Raw genomic sequence first — 20,374 nt, forward strand, 5'->3', positions numbered from 1 at the left:
TCAGTTATGATAATGAGACTTCTGAAGTTTGCTAGGAAATTGTTTCCCTCTCCCCAGCTATTAATTCTGATTAATATAAAGCCTAGCTTGTTAAATTTTTAATTTAGGCCTAAAATTATTTTTCTGAAGGAAATCTGGTTTTTGGAGAATCAGGCGATTTTCAGGAGAATTAGTGATGAATGGGTTCCTGCAGGCTTCTGTCCAACTGGCTTTAGCTGCTACATTTTATGTTTTGTGTACTGTATATTAACCACAAATATAGAGGTAAAACCAGGAGGTATAAAGTTAATTATAGCTGCTTCCCACATTCTTCAAAACAGTCTTTCTGTTAGCAGATATTTCCAAATGAATGTATATTATATTTTAAAGTTTTAATCCATTAAAATCTATCATAGCGACTTGCTAAATTTTAAGGAATTTGGAGTCGCAGCTGTGCATGGGGTTGCAGAGATTTGTGTAGGTCAGCCAGAAACATGCAGATTTTTTTTATGTTTAATATCTGATGTGTCTCATTAGAGATGGAAAGGAAAGACCAATTATCACCTATCAGCCACTCATCTGTAATCGCACTCGGAGTGATACACATTTGGTGTCTTTAGTGTCATTCACAGAGGCCATTTGCCAAGATGAATTTCTTTCCAGCTGTTCTGCGTTGTGAAGAGGTGCCTAGTGTTATTCCTTAAGTCAGGCCTTCTTTAAGTATAGAGGTGGGAGTCATGCTGAAAAGCTGGAGCACCCTTGAAATGAAGTCACTAATTCTGTAATTGTAGCAGTGGCCAAGGCTGAAAGCCAGGGAATAAAATACGCTGACTCACAGGTTTTAGAAACAGCCTTATCTTTCTTTTGTTGATATGTTTACTATAGATACTAATGTATACTATGACACTAAGCACAAGCGAGCACTTTCCATATGTTATAGTTTTATTTCTGTTCCTTAATAGATGTATTAATAATTATGACTTCCTGTTGATGCAGTCTTTGTATGATTTGGTTATGTATACCACAATGAAGAATCACAACGATGCTATTTGTCAGTGCACTTTTTATAAACACATCACATTTTCGTATTAAAAAAATCAGGTTTAACAATAAAATCACATCAGTGCTTTTCCTTCTCCCTTTCCTTGCTTCAAGCACTGGCCACTGTTTGTCTGCTTTTCTTCCTCTTTACTCACTCTTCCAGTAGCACATTTCCTCTCTTCCCAATTTTCTCATCTCCTGCAACCTGTTGGGCCCTCTCTTCACCTCCAGAAGTTTCCCAGCTAGAGGAGTCTCTTTAGGGGCAGCACAGACTCTGTTCACTGGGGCTGACTGGGCAGTTGAGCAATGGTCTGCACTAAGGAATGAGATGCAATTCTTAAGATCCTACACCTGTGTTAGAGAAATGTTGAAGGCAAGAGGCATGGATGATGACAGATAGGTCCTCTGTAGTTCCTTAAATATTCCCATTTTAAAACTTTCAAGTAAAGAAGCTAATAAATTAATAATTTCAGTATCTTTACTTCCAGTATTTTCAGTTACACCTCAAAATGTGGCAGGTTTCCTAATCTAATCCACAGTTTTTGTGCTGCCAGAGATCCTTGGGTCTGTGTTAAGTGGTTCTCAGGATAGTATTAAACACTCAAGTTTGGAGGTTTTCTGTAGTTGTGCATCTGCATCATCTTAAGGCTATGTTAACATCACTTCCTAAGAAATTATAAAGGCTGTGAGGTAGAAAGCTAGGAATTTAAAGTGATGGAGACAAAATTACTTTTGGTAAATATTAAGCATTTCAAACATTGGGTTTTCTTTAGCAAAAGTAACTTCTCAAAATAGGGCATATATGACCAGTATTGAATTTCTGTACATGAAGTGTCAAGATTTGAAGCATGTTATCTTGTTACCAAAGATGAAATGTTTTGCACCTGGTGACTGATGGATCTCTCTTTATTGTAGTTTCTTCCTTGATGTTGCCATTACTGAGCCCCACGTTCCTCTTTCAACGACTGTTCAGCATATTGCTCTCCCTGATGTCCACCTACCTGCTCCTCAGCACAGGGTACTTCTTTCTTACTCAGTTTGGTTGGGTTTTATATGTGAAAATCAAGGACTAAATATAAATATAAAACTGCTGAATCTCATTAATATTTTTATTAAAGGTGTGAGCATGTTCTTCCAGCTGTAGTCTCACCATTTGTCTCCTTGTTAAGTTTCCCAAATAAAATTTCAGGAGAACTTCCATATTCCTCTTTGTATTATAAACACTGTTTTGTTGGCATACCTTTCAGCTAAACCAAGCAGTGGATGGAAGGTTATATATTCAAACAATCTTGCACCATAATAAGAAAGTCTGGCCTGGTTTCTGTCTTTTTTTGGTTTTGCATGTTCTTTTCTGCTCAGGGACAAAAGGAAATAACTTCTCTCCCAGCTGCTCAGCACTGGTGACAAGCAAATTTTGGAACAATTCTTTAAAAAAAACCCCAAAACTCAGAAAGACCAATCATAGCAAAACCAAGGCACTTGGTGCCAGAAGTATCTAGTGTGTTTTCTCCTCAGTGCTCAGTTATATGATGTCATGATAAACCAGTGCTTTGCCCAGGTAATTACAGCGCCTCTCGGATGCAGCTACGTGCAAGTATTGAGGCCAGCTAAAGAGCATGGTTGCATACAGCCAGTTGTCACTGACTCAGTTGAAGACATTCAATTTGTAGGCAAGTGTAGACCATTCCAAGGATGGCAGGTACTTTTGTTACTGACAACCCAACGATTGTCATCTTCATGTTTAACTGCTTGTCATTCTGATAATTAAAGCAGAAATGTCTATCCAAGATTTATTCTTCCAGTTTGAAACTGCTTTGTAGCTAGACTAGTGGGAATGTACACCAGAAAAAACATGAAGATTAATTGCAGTGGTTTTCTTATTTTTAGAAAAGTAAGTGTGTGTCCAAGGACAAACAAAATAAAAAAGGAAAAAAAGTAGTCTTCTCAGTATTAGTGTCATGGTCCATGTCAGTATTATGATTTAATCCTGCAAGAAAAAAAACCAAACAAACTGAGAGGCACCATGAAGTGCAACTGAGATGTAGAGGGCAGGAAGAAACTAGTATTATCCAGTGACAGTCTGTACCCCTAAGTTAACTTACTCATGTAAGTACACTCATAGTTTGCTGTGCTTGAGTGCTGTAGGAGCCAAAAGTACACTTCTGAGATTGGGTGTGTAGCTAGAACAGCTTAGCAGCCTTGGTTAGGGTATGACTTGACACTGCAATTGCAATGGATTGGTATATATTAAGGAAAAGGGGATTTCATATCTGTGAAATGTATGCTCTTCTTATTATACAACGGCATCTCTCCTTGGAGCTAGACTGAGATCACCAGAATGAGTTTGTGTGATTAGGTCCTAGAGAGATATGATCTGTAGTCGCTGTCTAGGTTGGACTGTAACCCCTCAGTTCTAAATAGCTCTCATTACAAAATTTTCTATTTTGCAGAAAAATGGATGCCAAATGCAATTATTTTTTTCATGTTTCTTTTTAATATGATTCCAGTTTTGTTAAAATTAATCAAGACACACAGGGCACTCATCCAGTGTTGTGGCAGCCATCAAATGAGAAAATGGATACAGAAAATGACAAAGCCGAAGCAGCCTTTATTTCTCCTACTTTTACCATTTAATTACTGTCTGACTTGAAACTTCAACCAACCGTGGGTACTTGTCAGAAATGGGTAGAGAAGGAGTAGAATACCACTAGGTCTTTGGTATATAATTTATGTGAATTAAGAAGAAAAGAAACATGTCAATATTTGATGTTAAATAGTTGTTAGTAACTGCACTTACTAGGATGATTATGTTACTCTTCAGGTATGAAGCTCTGTTTCCACTGGTGCTGTCTGGTTTGATGTTTGTGTGGATAAATATGGAACAAGAAGCATTGCAGTACTATGGTCTTTCACTCAAATCAAAGGTAACTGCTCCAGATAGCTATATCAGGTTAATTATGAACTTTTAATTCTATTTTTTTTTTTTGCTTGAGGATATAAGGATATAATAAATACTCTGAGTGGTTTCCATAGAGCAAAACTTTGCATTTAAGTTTGGGAAGCCAGTGTCAGCTGTTTTATGAAATAGGAATGTGACCTTTTCAGAGAGATTTTTTTTTTGTTGTTATTGAAGGTATTCCACATTAGACCTATTTCTAGGAAATCAGTTTGAGTTAGTGGTGTGTTCTGTAGGCTACAAGCTCTATTTGTCAAGCATAGTGCTAATTCAGCAAAAGGTACAGAAACTCTTTAGAGGAAGTATAGTGTCATTGTAGGTTTTTTTTATTTTGATGGCAGAGACTGGAATGAGAGGCTGAAGAGAAATAATTGGATTTCTGAAACAACCCATAGGAAATACCTGACTTGTTGGACTTTGACTTTCCCCTCTTTCTTCAAGGACGAAGTTTTCTTTCTGACAGACAAGGAGCCAGAGACCAAGTTGAAGCTGGCACCTTCTTGGTTTTGCCTGGAGAGGGAGTTTTGTAATCAGCACAGCTTCTTTCACCTTAAAATTTAGTATATTGTCAACAATTTTCAAAGCCCGTAGCTTTTACATTTGGTCAAGGGTTTAAAAAGCTGTGGCTGTGCCATTGATTTGCTTAGATACTAAGTGCAGGTTGCAGAGTTATCTGGGTGCTCAGAGCCAGGCAAGTGTGCAGCGCAGCTCTTCCCCACTTTTCTCAAATGTGCTGTCGTTGATGCAGGTCACTTTATTAATCAAATGCAAATGAAAAGAACATAGGTAAGCTGTAATTAAGTTTTCTGTTGTTACTCCTTTTATAATTTGGCTTTTGGTTTCAAGTTAAAGGAACAATATTGCTTACCCTTGCTTCCCATTTTTAGGTTAGAAAAATAATCTCTAGAATGCCTGGTAATATATGCCACAAAGTAAATCTTGTATTAGAGAATCCAGCTCAGTTCTCTTGATGATGTGAGATTATTTTTAACTAAAATGCTGTCAGTGTTGAATGTCTGTTATTTGATTTTTTTCCTTTTCCTCAGTGAATAGGAGTTCATTGATTTCTCAAACTCTAAAAAACCAATTTCACTGCAGATCAAATGATATTGTGCTGAGAACTGACTGAAGAAGGTGGAGAATATTTTGATATTCTCTCTCATAAGTCATCTGAGGATAATTACAGTCTTTTATTTCTGTGGGTCTTTATCCACATGCTCATGTGAGCAGTGGAAGTGTGTGGGTGTAGGAGGAATATTTATGAGGAAAAAAAGATGAGAAATCTAAGACAAGTTCATTTTTAGTGTACATAACAGCAGAAGCTCTTCTGTGCACTTGATCATCTCACTTGTGCAATCTTTCTGGCAGATTCATTAATGTGTAGCAAAAATATGGGAAAGGTTTGCAGTCCTCATCATAATACTAGTCTAATAACAGCTGATAGGAAGTATGTTTATTTCTCATTCATTTCAGTACGAATATGGTGGTTCTATCAAAGTACATCAGTCAATGTTCAGTATTGATTTCTTCTGCTGTCTTTCCAGCTTGCTGTTTTCAACTTCACCTGTGCTACTGATATAACTCAGTTTCGACAGCTGCACCTGGATGACATCCGCAGGTCTTTCTTCTTTATATCCTTTTGCTGGCTTCTGTGTTTCAGAGAAAAGTTGGGTTTGTGCCAAAAGGCCAAGCAATCAAAATCTGTAGCCTGGTGGCCACTGGAAACAGAAGCAATTGAAGATGATTTGACTCAAAAGACAATGGTCTTGTACATTATGGTTTGGGGTTTTTTTTGATAAAGCAGTAAAAAAATCAGTGCAAACTGCACTGTCTGGGAATCTGGCTCGCTGTCCACTTTGAAAAGTTTGGTCTCTTATGACCATTGCAGTTGAGGTAAACTTTCTTTTAAGGAATCTTGTTTTCAGTTTGGTTTTGTTTTTTTACATTTTGGTTGGAGGGAACTCATTTAGCCTTCACAAATCAGTTGGAAAAGGTGATACTAAAGTTATTATCATTTTCTCATTTTATAATATGGCAGTGTGTAAGGAAGAAAATGTTAGGGGGCAGGCATTGGCCATGGCCAGACAGATGAGATGAGAAGGAATGTTCCTGCAGACTCTTAGAGAAATGTGTTCCCAGAATCTGGCCTAAAATTGTTTATATTACACATGATTTCTGCTGTTAGAAATTATATGGGCTTGGGAGGGAAAAGTTGTTCACTCACTAGCATAGAAATTATTTTGCATTACTGTAAATGAAACTACAGATTTTATTATTTTTTTTAATATTGTACAGACTTGATAACATAATTTTTCTCTTTCATCATGGGACTGCAGTTAACTGAGTATTTGGCAGCAAAGGTGATGGGTGTGCAAGTGGGAGAGAAGTGATGAGGCAGTCTAGCAGACAAAGGTTTCTAGTGCAGGTGGGATATCATAGCTGGAGTTGGGGAGGGAGTTGTCTCAATACTGGTTCCTTCAAAAACAGGCTTTATAGTTCATAGCATAACCAAAGCTGAGACAGTGGATCAGAGTTGCAGAGTCTATTCTATTGGTATTTGGGACACTGCTGCTGGACATTGGGAACCTGCAGAGGAAGAGTGACAGATAATACACTAAAAAAGCAGATCAGTGCTAAGGAAGGAGACAAAAGAATTTACTAGGTGTTGAATGTTTGTGTTTGCTTTAGAGTATACCTGAAAAGCACCTTGCATTAAATGTATCAATTTCATTTGATGTTTTGCTTTTTTCAAAAAATAGGCTTTCAGTAAAGCTACTGCTGTCTGTCAGACCCTAAATATTAGCCAAAACAAAAATAAAATGATCCAATTGTATTTTTTTAAAGCTCCAGCATGGTACTACTTTAATCTAACACATAAATGTAGCACTACTTTAATCTTGTCTTAACAAAACACATTCAAGTGTTTTAGATTCATTTCCTGAAAAAATATATAATTTGCAGGTCTCCTTTGCAGAGACCTGATACAATACACACTTGCTCAAAAGATGTTTAAGCTTTTTTTATTTAGATGCTATTTAATGTTTAAAAATAGTGGTATTGGAAGAGAAACCTTTCCTATTAGCGCAGTCGTGTTGTAACTACGACCTTATGAGCTATGTATCTTAAGATTGTCTCAAGGTTTCTTTATGGGCCCCAAAAGTCAGCATATGCTGAGGGGCCCTAAAGCCTGATCTTCCAGAAGAAGATGAAGATTGCTTATGCTCTTATGCTTAGCATTTTTATTAGACCTATGTGCTACTGGTATTTTTTTGTTCTATTGCAGAACTGTTCTTGTAAATCTTAACTGGCAAAACTGCACGATGCTGGTAGGCTGCTGTGTTACTGAACTTGAAATGATGCCATGCTCTTGGGGAAGCATAATTTCTTTAGCTATGCTGACCTAATCCATAGAAAATATTGCATGTGAAATCCCAACGATTCTGCTGAACAGTTGGTAGCAAGTTCTTTATGCAGAGACTTAAATGATCCTGTGCAAGAGCTATAAAAGGAGCAGAAGGACCAGAGAGAGCTCTGGCAGCAGCAGCTGTCGTCATTGACCCTCTGCCTGATGTGAAAAAGCAGTTAAAAACCATTCTTTGACTGAAAAGGTGTGAGCTACAGTGGACCCACATGAGCTCCACAGGAGGTAGAAAAATACCTTTTATGGGCTTGTATAGCAGCAAGTGTTGCACCTAGGTTAAAAGGGTAGGCGTTTATAAAAAAAACCTTCCAGCTATACAGATACTGCCATAGTTGTCCTCTGTCCCTCAAGTAAGGAAAAAATAGTGAACCCAGTGTTGCAATGGATAGACTTGGCATAACCTTTGGACAACAAACTTATGAGAGGGATAGCATACAAACCTTTAGTCTTGTTTTATGGCCAGCTACCTTTTCCACAGTCAGTTCTTCAATAAAGCCATCTCTTTTGGTGTGCAGTACATATTCATATTTCATTACTTTCTGCAAAAGCACATGTGCTTTTATGCACAGCTGAGATTGCGGTCCAGGGGTGTTTCTATCTTGCTAGGCAGGGGCCCAGAAAAAATAAACTGTGGCTTTCTGGCAGGAGACTCAAGACAGGCTCCAAAATATTACCCAGACAGTCCCTGTCTTTTACAATTGACATAGTCATATGTCAAATCTTTGGTAAAGCTAGACAATGCTTTGGATTTCTTAATGCAGTGTAAAGCTGTAATAGTGGGTCAGGCTCTTGTAGTTTCAGGTTAGGATTTTGAAAGTTAATTGGAAATAAAAGGGGGAAATGCTGGTTTTGTTCCATTGCAGCCATTTCTGTGGTGTATTTTCCTTAAATATATCTAGGTTTTTTTCATAGTGACAGCCTTTTTTGGCACTGGAAACATAGCTTCTGTTAACAGGTAAATTTTATTCATTGATCTGTGATACATGGTACAAAAAGTTCTTCTTCAGTTAGAGTACTAAATATATATTTGGTTAGCAAAATCAGGGCAGCAGAATTAAAGCAATAGCTGGGAGGATAATGATAACTATATATTTTGTCTCTGCTCTCTCTAACATATTCTCTGAGAGCCTGGGCTTGTTGGTTACAAAGTTGACTCAGTTTCCTTCAGAAGTGTGAGCAGAGAGAGCTTGGCTGCTCAACAACAACATGGCACCTTGAAAAACAGGAGCAAACGCAAAATTGTAGAGGAAGGAAAGTGAGGTAGGCTGTCCTTGCTAATTGAATATTTCAGCAAGAGCAGAGAAAGTTGGAAGCCTTGTTTAAAAATATTTATGCTCCTGTGTTACAGGAGTAACTAAATGCTCAGGTTTTTAATGGTAAATGCCATCTCAGAGTTATGTTGTAATGTTTTTTTCATGTTTCTCTAGTTTTGATCCTGCTTCTGTCTACTGCTTCTTGACTGTGTTCAGTCCTTTCATGATGGGAGGCTTGCTTGTGTTGAAGGTTAGTAATCTTACCTCAGTGAAATTTTCTCAAAGAAATGCTTAATAAATATCCTTTACAGGGTTGTTACTTTGCGGTTCACAAAAACGTATTTATGTATTTGAGCTTCATTAGCTTTCTTAACCATGTGTGAAGCTTTCAGCTTTTGTAGTGTTTCTAGAGACACAAATCCTTCAGTTTCCCAAAAGAGAGAAGCTAAAGTATGTGAAAGTATAATTTAATTGCACTAGATACGTTTATTGTATTAAAATGGTAATTTTAAATGTTGAAAAGACTTAAACTATGTAAGAAATTATAAGCTTTCTCTATAATATAATATCTACAGAAACTTTGAGGATATATTTTTTTATTAGCTCTATCTACATTACATTAAGTACAGGCATTGAATACTCTACTGATTAGACTGTCATTTTACAGTTAACATTTTTTATACTTTTAATTGGTCTATAAAAGATTGGATTGTGCTTCCTGTTTGCAGGCATAGTGTGGGAGCTCTTTTCTAATATTTGAGTAAAGGAGCTGCCAAAGGGGTTAAGAGGCAAACAGGGAGACATGAAATGTATGGGTTATTGCTAAAAGTAAGCAGTATTTTCTGCCTCTGCCGTTCTGCTGCTTCTGTCCCAGAGAAAGCAGACTTAAGTTACAGGTCTCCTGCATGTTACACTGCAGGACATAGGTCCTGCAAACCTTCTAGATGCAATAGAACAGGTTTTAGCAATGCATTTACACTACTAAAGAATTACAAGCCAACTTTGGGAAGAGTAGAAGGCAATATTCGTATTTCTAACTTGTTTGGGTTTTTTTTTAATTGACTAAACTGTTTACATTTGCTTGACTTGGCTTTTGGGGGGCAGTGTGATCCGTGCCTTACTAAATACATTCTGTATTCAACTGTTTTTGTGGTTGAGATGAGATCGTCCTATTAGACTTAGAGCTGTGCAGCCTGTCACATGAGATATTGGATCTGAATGGTTCTGTCTTCTAGACTTATTGAAGTATTAATCATCAGTGCTAAAATGGATAAATGAAATGAGGATCATTAATGTGTTTTAATTGTAGTTTTCCATATTTCTTCATGGCTTATTTCACTGCAGTTCAGCTATGATCACGGATGGGTTTTTTTATTAATTTACTAATCATGCTTCCTGCAAAATGAGTTCTACCCTTTCTTGCCAATATTTTGTTTTTTGTAACATACGCATTCTGTGATAACTTCAAAAGAAGGAAAATGTTTTCACAGCCTACCAGGTTGTTTTGTAAATATGGCTGTAAACCAAAATATGGCTTGTGTTTTAAACAGGTTGTAATCCCATTTGTTCTGGTGTCATGTGCTTTTGAAGCTGTGCAAGTCACAACGCAACTGTCTTCTAAGAGGTACAGTAAGTGCTACATTTCTGCATTACTAAGGGTTTCAAGAATTCGGAATGGTCAAATCTCAATCCAAATAAAATAAATATATAACATTTTTATTCTTATTTGTTGTTATGGTTTGGATATTTGTTCAGTGATTTTGCAAGCTCAGGAATTCTTCTCTTAGAGATAAATTAATATAAATGGAAGTGTTGGCTCTGCCTTGAACAATCAAGTATTTAATATTCTTTGTTGACAGTACAAAGAAGGAGCACTTTTACCCATAATGTAGAAAAATGAGGAGAATTTAAAGCCTAATTATTTTTTTTATTGTGTCTCTGCCCATAGTCCAATATTTTAAAAACAACCCATTTATAATGTAACCAATTTACAGCTTTCTAGCACTGATCTCACCACGAATAGCATTTTAAAAAAAGAAGGCTGTATGCTGCTCTCCATCTCTAAAGACTTGTCAGAGAGAATGTGGGATGGGTGCCCAGCCTCACAAAATGCTGTATCTGGGACTTGAACTAGGCTCACTATTTTCACCGTCTCAAGATTTTAATTTTTTCAACTGATAAACCTTCTTACCCCTTCCAGCGCAGCTGGTGCACATGACTGAATCCTCTGCTCATCATGTGGGATTATGAGTGGTGCTGAGATGGAGGAGGTTGCTGTCAGCCACATGGTTTTGAGTTTGTCACCGTGGGCTGTTGTGTGGGGTTGACCAGAAGTCTCACTGGGCAACGGCAGAGGGACCATAAGGACTCTGTCCTATATATTGCTCAGCTGAGCCGGAGGAAGCTGCCCTTGCGTAGTGTGGTGCACTCTGCCTTTGTTTTTTTCTCATCCTGCCTGTTGTCTCCTTACACAATGCCACCCGGTACTAAGGAGGGACATGGCAACCTGAAATCTGACTTCTTGTTGGAGGTGAAGCACAAGCCTCACTGTCCCATTTACCTTCTCTGCTTTAGCTGTGCATGTAGCATACTTAGGCTGTCTCTGGATTCCCCAGGAAGGACATTTTTCCTCCTCACTACAGCTTATACAGAAGCAGAGCTGCACTGAGGAATCAAGGTTGCTCAGAAGACTAGCTAGTAGTTTACATTTCTAGGGTTCAAGCATCATAAAGGTCAGCATTTCCTTACTTATGAATTCTTGCCTGGGCAGCACCAGTGATATTGCAAGCTTTTATGGAATGTGCATCTGTGTGTAAGAGGGGAAATGGTATCAGTGTCCTAATCCAGGGGACAGAGTATGTCTGTGCTGCTTTATGAGGCCATGGTTGTAACTCCAGCTGATGTTTGGGCTGGCTTCATTTCACTGTGCTCAGGTAACAATCGCAGTGATACTGTCACAGCTTCAGCCTGGAAACAAGGTAAAAAAACCAAGCTGTGTGCCCAGGATCCCTGGAGAGGTGGTGCTCTGATTGTCAGTGCATCCCAAAGTCTTTGCTGCGCTCTTGATTGCTCTTGTTGCCCCCACTAGATAAATTACACCATCACAGGGGACAATCTCATCTTTTAAGTGTATAAACAGGCTCTAAAATTAGTGTATCCTTCTGTTGTGAAAGGCTTCCTGCAGTTCAGAAGGGCAAAAAGTAGATTTTTGTGATTTTGACAGATTGCTTCTAAACTCCCTGCTAACAGATTAAATATGTACTTTAATTTTTTGCTGTTTGTGGGGAATGTTCTGTCAGAATATGTTTTTGGAGCTTATCTGTGAGAACAGCCCTCTAGCTGAGTGAGTGCCTGCTAGGCTCTACAACAATGTCCCATCCTATCTGAGCCATAGGTAAGTGGAGAGAAGCCTTTCAGTGCATCTGAGAGGTAATTCAACTGACTATAGTCGGTTTGCTGCTTCTTTATTTACTAACGAAGCAGAGCTGATGCAGGCAATATCAGAAACTTTCTCATCAGGAGGCATGGGTATGGGTATGGTGTTCCCCCAGTACGTGCTTGTGCAATGCTACAGCATTTCCCAAAAAGGCTTTGTGAATTTATGATGGCAGTACTGAAAAATTAACTATATTCTAGTTAAAGACTTTTCTGTTAATGGGTTTGCTGTTTGCAACATTGCTTCAGTGTCATTAACTTAGAAACCAGTTTTAACTGGTTATAGCAATTGCTTTAATGTAACTTAAGATTTATATAGTTTAATGAAGAGAAGATTAGGTTAATGGGGGGAAAAAAATAGCTCTGCATGCTCATTTCTGGTTCCTTTTAGTGGCTGCAGCCTGCTTTCCAGGAATAACCTGCTGCCTGACAGAGAGGCTCATGGGTTTGGGAGCATGCCACCAAAATGTTGGGCATTCCCCGTGCAGTGCACCCAGAGACCTGGAAGCAGGGTGGTCACCTCCTTTGGCAACCTCCTACCCACCAGGGTGGTTGTCAGGATGGGACTGATTGGAGGGTGTATCTGCCTGCCTATGCCAAAGAGCTTCGCTTACTCTTGAGTCCATCGAGAAGTGTCTAACTCAGCTTTTTTTGGCCTAACCAGCACAGGAGCTCCCTGCACCAGGAATGGGCAGGTGCTCTTTGAAAGATGCTCTTGTTCTCTAGTAAATGACTCATGTTAGGTTTCTCTGTTGCAAAATTGGAACTGTTAATGTAAAATAATCTTTTTCAAGCAGGGTGGGATGACAAATGCTGGATGTTCTAGCCATATATTTTAGCAGTTCTCTAAGAAATTGAAATGTATCTGAGTGATTGAAAGGCAAGTGCAAGAAATCGTATATTATTTTTATGGAGGTTTTAATAAGCTTTGTAACATCTGTAGCCATGAATGAAGATTGAAAGGTTGATGGTCTGCTTCTTTTTTTTCTTCTTCTTCTTTTTTCCTCTCTCTTTGCAGCCTTTTCCTCATTGTTCTTGTGATTTCAGACATCATGGCTTTGGTAAGTTGTTGCACATTCTCTCAGATGAGATCAAGAATTCACCCAGTGAATTGGGTTGAAATTCTAGCATAATTTAGAGATAAAACTCGTCCAGTCATTGCTCTTTGAATTCAATGTAAATAATGCTTCTGAAGAAGCAATCTTCTTATAATAATACGAGACAAAAATGAAGGAATAAGTTAACATTCTGAGTTTTTCATGTGTTTTCCAATAAAATTCATAGAGTTGAATTAAGAATATTTCTTTTAGCTGTGTGCAGGATTTAATTAATGTTTCAGGAATTTTAAACCTTTTACTCACCCCATCACCTTCCCTTGAAAAAGAGAGGAAAAGAATAAATGTTAGAGTTGTCAGAATCCAGGAGATCAGCAACATTCAAAAAGACACTTTATGCCTTTGTAATAAGCTGTTAGGAAATGCTGTCTTTGGAAAACTTGTGTCCAGCAACCACAGTAGCTAAAACAACTCAAAGCTGAACAACATCCTGACATAAATTTTACAGGTTAAAAGTATGTTTGCTTTGCATCCTCGAGCTGTCTTCAACCCAGCAAATCACAAGATAAACAGAAACCTCTCCACAGCAGCACATAGAGCTGGTGTTCTCGCTTTGTACATGCTGGTTTCTGTTGCCCCTTTGGAATAAGCATTCCTGATGTGATTTCCTTGTACAGTGTGATCTGTGGATCTCACCTGATAGGAAAAACAATGAGTAAAACATGAAATAATGACTAATTTTTCTATAGAGAGGAAAAAGGAGAAGGCACAGTTTTGTGTAGTTTCAAATATATCTGTGTGAATAATCTGATTTTTGATAACTTCCACAGGGTAAATATTAAAATACCAGTTAGCCACACTCATAGCATTTCACCAAAAAAACCAATGTAACTATACCAAAAGAGGAGTGCAGGCATGGACTGGTGTGCAACAAGCCCCAGTGTATCCAGGTCTTATCTCTCACATATTCTTCTATTTTGGTTTAACTGTTTTAAAGCAGTTGGCAAATATGGACTTGGTGTATAAAAAAATATTGCCAAAAAGGTTTGATATGCAGGAGCTGTATGTATATCAAGAAATGAAAAACTGGCAAGGAAAGAAAACAAAACAACGAAAGAGATAACTGGTTTGTGGTCTTGAATCAATATGGCCAGGCAGAGTTTGGGGGATTCACTAGTAGATATTTGCTGTCTTCCAACTTTATTCCCATTTTACAGGTGGGAAACTGCAAGAGTTGCCCATATAAATTTGTGGCAGAATTCCATGAAATATACAGCTTCTCGTTAGCACTAGACATTATTTGGGATGCCATTATGTCAAGCAATAATGTGGCTTAGCTTTTCATATTGAAAAAAGTTCCCTGGTGGTAATCTGTTTCTTGCAAGCCCAGCTTAACAGAACTTCGTTCGTCTTTAGCTGTTTGTTTGATACCATGTTAAATCTATTTCTGGCTCCTAGACTATTTACTTTGGTCTAAATGAGCATTCCTGGGAAGGTTTTGTCCTTGTTCTACTTGAAGAATTATAAACTTGGAGTAAACAGCCTGAAAACATGGGGGTTCATTTTGTGTTTCAAATTGTGCAATGCTGATGTAGTAATCAAAGTTATTTTATTTCTTAGCATTTTTTCTTTTTGGTTAAAGATCATGGAAGCTGGCTGGATATTGGAACAAGGTACAGTATTATTTTTTTAAAACTCCATTTCATTTTTAAAAGTCCCATAGCTTAGTGTTGATGTTTATCTACTCAGAACTCTTGTAATTTTTTTTCAATTACTCTCCCTAATCAAATGCTTCTATGATGTTCCTCGCACTTGAAATGCAAGTGCACACGTGTACACATATATGCATGTATTTATATACCAAGCTAAAATGTGAGATATCTGTTCCATAGCAGCGTGGAGTAAGTAATAAATCTAGAATGGCAAGAAATACAATTAGTAGGATTTGTTTCATTTCTAAAGAGCAGTAATTACACACACAAAAAAATAATTACTGTTTTGCACTTTAATTAGTTGTAATCACTGTTAAAATAACAATTTATCAAGATCATTAATTGCCTTGAATCTCGTTAAGCCTCTCTATACAATCCCCTATGAATTAATGAACCTTGTGCAAATAATGTTGGTGGCTACCAAGACGCATGCATTCATCCTCCCCCTAGCTGGGGAAGAGTAAATCATTTAAGCATAGAAACCACAGCTACAATAAGAGAAATTGCCATACTAGCCTCCACAGCATACATCATGGGGTAGCTTTTCAACCATGCAGTCTTATTTGTGAATGGTCCGGAAATAACAAATACAAGGAATACACATTTCAGATTTAACTTCCTGGAGTTATGAAAATTGATACTATGTTGTAATAAGCTTAGCAGGGAATGTGTTGTTGTTAATCCAATCTATCTGATCAGTTGACACTGTTATTTAAACAGAAGCTGAATGGTAACCTGTTGTTAATGTTTTGTGTAGTCTACATTTACTCTGTGCTTTGCTGAGCCCCAGCATTCCCTCCAGCTCATGCATGTGTGTACACATGTGCACATACATATTCTGCCTGTTCAAATTCCTGCTTGCAGCTCCCTTTTGAAGGTTCCTAATGGGATGAGATGCAATTAGATCAAATAGTGGAAATGGTGCTTTATTGTCACACTTCCTTGCTATGGTCAGTTTATGGTAAATCAGCTGGCCTCATCCCTTGGTTTGAATTCCCATGCGGATTAATAAGGGTATTAAAGAACTCAGAAAAGCTCTGTTCTGCTGGGCATGAAACCTTCTAATTGTGAGCTAGCAAAGCAGAAATATAGTTTGTTGCAAGTACCCAAAAACTTCCTCTCTGATACTTGGTCTTCATAGCATAGAAATTTACAAGTGATAGATTGTTGGATCTATTTCAGCTGGAAGTTTACCTTGTCCCAAAGAGTTTAGGGGAGCTCGTTGTGCACATCTATAAGTCTGTCTCTGTGCGGGTTTTGAGCGTTAAAGAAAGCATGAAAAAAGTCCTTTCAAAAGAATAATTTGTGATTAATTTTTAACATGGTAATGCATAATGGTCAAGCAGCCTTAAATTTGTCATTACTTCATTTTTGGGTACTTGACTTTGCCACCTACATTATTTTATTATAGTCTGTATGTTTTTTTATGTGTGTATAGGCACATAAGATAAAAATGCCAGGTTGCATAAGAAAAGAGTTGAAGTCATGGGCACAGAATTGAAGTGGTCCTTCTTTAACCTTGCATGGGTAATATTTTGGTGCCTGAACCCTCTACTCTGAGCAGATTTCTAATGTGTGATCCTCATGCTTGGCAAAACTAAGTGGGCAACAGCAGAAGATTTGTTTTTTGTTTTGTTTTTTTTGTGTTCATTCCTGAAAGGGAAGATGAGCTTCATGGGGTTCTGGGCAATTCTCAAAACCAGTGGGAGAGAGATACTAACATGGCTTTTTCCTGTCCTCCTGTTAAAACTGCAGTGACAGCTCTGTGGCATTCCTGTTGCAGTGTTGTCTCTTGTTGCTTTGACAGCAAGGTCTGAAAATATCCCATCTCACTTGACATTTTTAGGCATTGCCAAAATTTTCCTGTGAAGGCTGAGTCAGTTAAGGAAAGGCTACACTTTTTTTTTTTTTCCCCCACAAGTGTTTGTATCTCAACAAAACCTGTGTACGATTTAATGGAACAAAGAATAGAAGCACCCTTAGGGACAGCTGCTCTCATTTTTTTTATTATTTTTTTTTTTGGTTGTGTGGCACTGATATGTGTGTGCATGTGCAAATATAATTATTAAATTTATATTACTAGTTACCACATCACTGAAATCGCAGGTGGAAAAGCAGCAGTTTAACTGTCTATTGAAGATTCATTTATCTGAAGTCAGTCAGAGTGCAGTGGTATTTGTGCCGTATTTGCAGAGCTTCTTATATATATTCCCATACTAGCTTCTTTTTTTTTTTTGTGGTGATAGCTTTTCTTTATTTTCTAATTACCACACTTGAAAGCTTTGTATGGCCTCTCTCTTACTAAGAATGAGCAAATTTAGTAGGAAACCATCATTAGGCAATATTTGGGTTTTCCAATACCAGTCCTCAGAATTTTCATGTGTAAGAGCTGGTTTTAAATCCCTTGGGATAAAAAGACTTCTGCTGCTTTTTTTGTAGTGATGTTTTGTTTCCTTCTTTGGAAGTAGGGTTTGTTTACTGAGCTGACATATTTCCTGTTTGTTGGTTGTTGTTTTTTTTTATTTCACCCCTAACTCCTAGCTTTTCATAGAATCATAGAGTGGTTTGGATTGGAAGGGACCTTAAAGATCATCTAAGTACAACCCCCCTGTCATGGGCAGGAACACCTCCCACTAGATCAGATTGCTCAAAGCCTCATCCAGCCTGGCCTTGAACACTTCCAGGGAGGGGGCAACCACAGCTTACTTGGACAGCCTATTCCAGTGTCTCACCACCCTCACAGTAAAGAATTTCTTTCTAATACCTAATTTAAATGTGCCTTCTTTCACCTTAAAATCATTCCACCTTGTCCTCTCACTACAAGCCCTTGTAAAAAGTCCCTCCCCAGCTTTCCTGCAGCCCTTCAGGTACTGGAATGCTACCAAAAGGTCTCTCTGGAGCCTTCTCTTCTCCAGGCTGAACCAGGCTGAACAACCCCAAGTCTCTCAGCCAATCTTCACAGGAGAGGTGCTCTAGCCCTCTCATAATCTTTGTGCCCCTCCTCTGGACTCATTCCATGTCGTTCTTGTGTTGGGGGCTCCAGAACTAGACACAGTACTCCAGGTGGGGTCTCACGAGGGTGGAGTAGAGGGGGAGAATCACCTCACTTGACCTGCTGGCCCCACTTCTTTTGATGCAGCCCAGGATGTGGTTTTATAACTCTTTCTACCATGTCTTAACCACATGACATGTCATTTTACCATGCCTCATATCTACCGTAATAATGTGATGTCTTTATTCTCCTGATTAAATTCAGCAGGCCACTTCAGTACTGGCTTTGAATGTAAAGAAATTTCTGGTTTTTTACATTTTTCCACATCATTAATGAAATGCTGAGTAATAAGAGAGCCAACATAGTGCCTTGTATTACCACATTCAGTGAATCATCAATGCACCATTGATTCCCTTCTCTCAGTAAATTATCAATTGCCATAAATATTTATGGCTTCTTAGAAAGTTTTAAAGCCCTTTTGCTTAATGGTCATGCCAGAATCAATGTGAAATTGTTTTTCAGAGAGTGCTTTTCATTGTTTTGATATAATAATAGGATAATAATCTTGCAGTGAATGCAGAACTCATAGCAGTGACTTAGACAAGCTCCTCAAGTCTGCTAACCTTACCCTCTACCTGTATATCTTGAGGTCAGCTTAAATTGCATCATGTGCTGTAAAAGAATACACTATTACATTTCATAAAAATAATAATGCAGTTTTTCTAATAATTTAATGTGTAAATGTATGGTATGTGATCGTGAGAAGTTTTTTCTGACAGATATTTTATTTTTTAGTAAGAGACAAATAGAATAGCTAGCTTTTCAGCTTCCTTGTCATTAAAATAATTCCTCTGTGTCTTAAAGGATATGTATATGTATAGATCTCTATAGATAGATATAGGATTTAAAACCTACTATATAGGTATTCCATATATGCAATTTGTAAATACCTGTATATTCATATAGTCAAGATAAACCCTAAAGCTTCTTTATATGTCAGTATAATGTATTTTTTTTCAGACACATATTGTGCCACTCCCTCTTTTTATAACAGTTGCTGGAAGATAAGGAGATAAAACCTATGCTTTTCTTCTGCAGTTTCAAAGTTCAGGGGACAAAGATAAAGCACAAGAGATTGCTTTTTAGATTTTAGGATAAGAGAATCAGTTTCAGGTTTGGAATTCTGGGGCTTCTAGATCTGACTACTAAAACAAAGGTTATGTAACTGGAGGAAAACACTGTTTACCAACAGTTTCTAAAACAAGAGCTAGGAGTGATGTGCTTTATGATTTGTTTTGTGTGGAACAGGAGAGAGGGTGTGAGATTCTGGCTGGAAATGCAGTAGACTTAAAACTCGTAATATAAATCTGGGGTCTCAGTGTGTGCTTAAGAACAATCCCACAGTTCAAAGTAGCATGTTGTGTAGAGACAACATGCTTGAACTCTTCTGGAGACTACTCTTCCAAGTCCTTTCACGAGTTGTTTTTGTTCTTGTTTTATTTCTAGTTTTTAAATTGCTATGGTAACTTACTCTATCTTCCTGTCTTCCCAGCTTCTAATCAAGTCTTCCATCTCAGGAATAAGCCTGCCTTGGGAGAAAGCCATGTTTTGGAGCAAGATTGAATCCCCTCCTTCCCCCATTTTTTACTTATCTTTGATTCTTCTTGTCTTTGATTAGTACTTCTCACAGATGTACGCTTTCACCAGAAAAAGCCAGGAGATAATAATACCTCATATATTCTCCTTTTGGCTCCTTGCTACTGAAACAGATGGCTTCCTCCCTGATACAAAATTTTCCTATCACCTGTTAGCCTTGATTAATATATAACAGCATTCACCTTTCCATTGAACAGTGCTGGCTTACTTTAGATCGTCCAAGATCCCTTACACCAGCTACCTCTTCTGTACCATTACCTATCCCTGCCCATCTCATCCTTTATAAGCATTACCCCACTGTGCCCCACTATGCTATTCTCATGTACCTGTTTAATGTCTATTCCCCTACATAGATGTAACCTTTTCTGGAGACTAGAATGTTGCTCTTTTTTCTTACTAGCTCAGGTTTGACTTCTGATGAAGGAAGCTTGTTTGGAGAATTACTGACTTCACTGTAACTTCAGAAGGGGGCACTTCTTGGTTGTACAGGGAACAAGGTTTTGCTGCTGCTGTTGTGGCATATACCTGTAAGAGTTTTGCTTTGACTGTTTAATTACAGCATTATCCCAGCCTGAGAACTAATTTGCCAAGCACAGCTGCCTGCAGGCACTTCAGTACCATTTGCTGATAGCCCCAGAGATGCTAGCTGTTTGTAATTATGTGGACAAACAGACTGAAATTGTTTTAAAATATTCACTATGGCATAATATATGTATATGTTTGATTACTCTGAACATCTGATATTTTAATAAAGGAACATAACTTTTCAACCTTTTGCAGTATAGCATGGGAGAAGTGTGTGCAGTGCACTCTTCTTTACAGAAGTGTGGAGGACTCAGTCCCTCAACAGACAGGTAGCTAAGCAGAGTTTGTG

The 20,374-nt window shown here is 38.0% G+C and overlaps 1 protein-coding gene across 8 annotated transcripts in view; it reads left to right on the top strand.

Moving 5' to 3' along the window:
• PIGN (phosphatidylinositol glycan anchor biosynthesis class N) overlaps positions 1-20,374 on the top strand; it is a 106,105-nt gene that overhangs the window by 82,963 nt on the left and 2,768 nt on the right. For 4 of the 8 annotated variants that reach the window (XM_051610780.1, XM_051610781.1, XM_051610778.1 and 1 more), the window contains 8 exons: positions 1,936-2,038; positions 3,842-3,944; positions 5,521-5,607; positions 8,297-8,352; positions 8,825-8,900; positions 10,201-10,274; positions 13,104-13,146; positions 14,761-14,813. In XM_051610780.1, coding sequence (XP_051466740.1) covers positions 1,936-2,038; positions 3,842-3,944; positions 5,521-5,607; positions 8,297-8,352; positions 8,825-8,900; positions 10,201-10,274; positions 13,104-13,146; positions 14,761-14,813 — 595 coding nt within the window. Of the gene's footprint in view, positions 1-1,935; positions 2,039-3,841; positions 3,945-5,520; positions 5,608-8,296; positions 8,353-8,824; positions 8,901-10,200; positions 10,280-13,103; positions 13,147-14,760; positions 14,814-20,374 lie in introns of those variants that run through there. The other 4 variants (XR_007888633.1, XM_051610784.1, XM_051610785.1 and 1 more) reach the window with 4 other exon arrangements.

This window comes from Apus apus, chromosome 2, assembly GCF_020740795.1.
Source record: "Apus apus isolate bApuApu2 chromosome 2, bApuApu2.pri.cur, whole genome shotgun sequence".
Lineage (NCBI taxonomy): Eukaryota > Metazoa > Chordata > Aves > Apodiformes > Apodidae > Apus > Apus apus.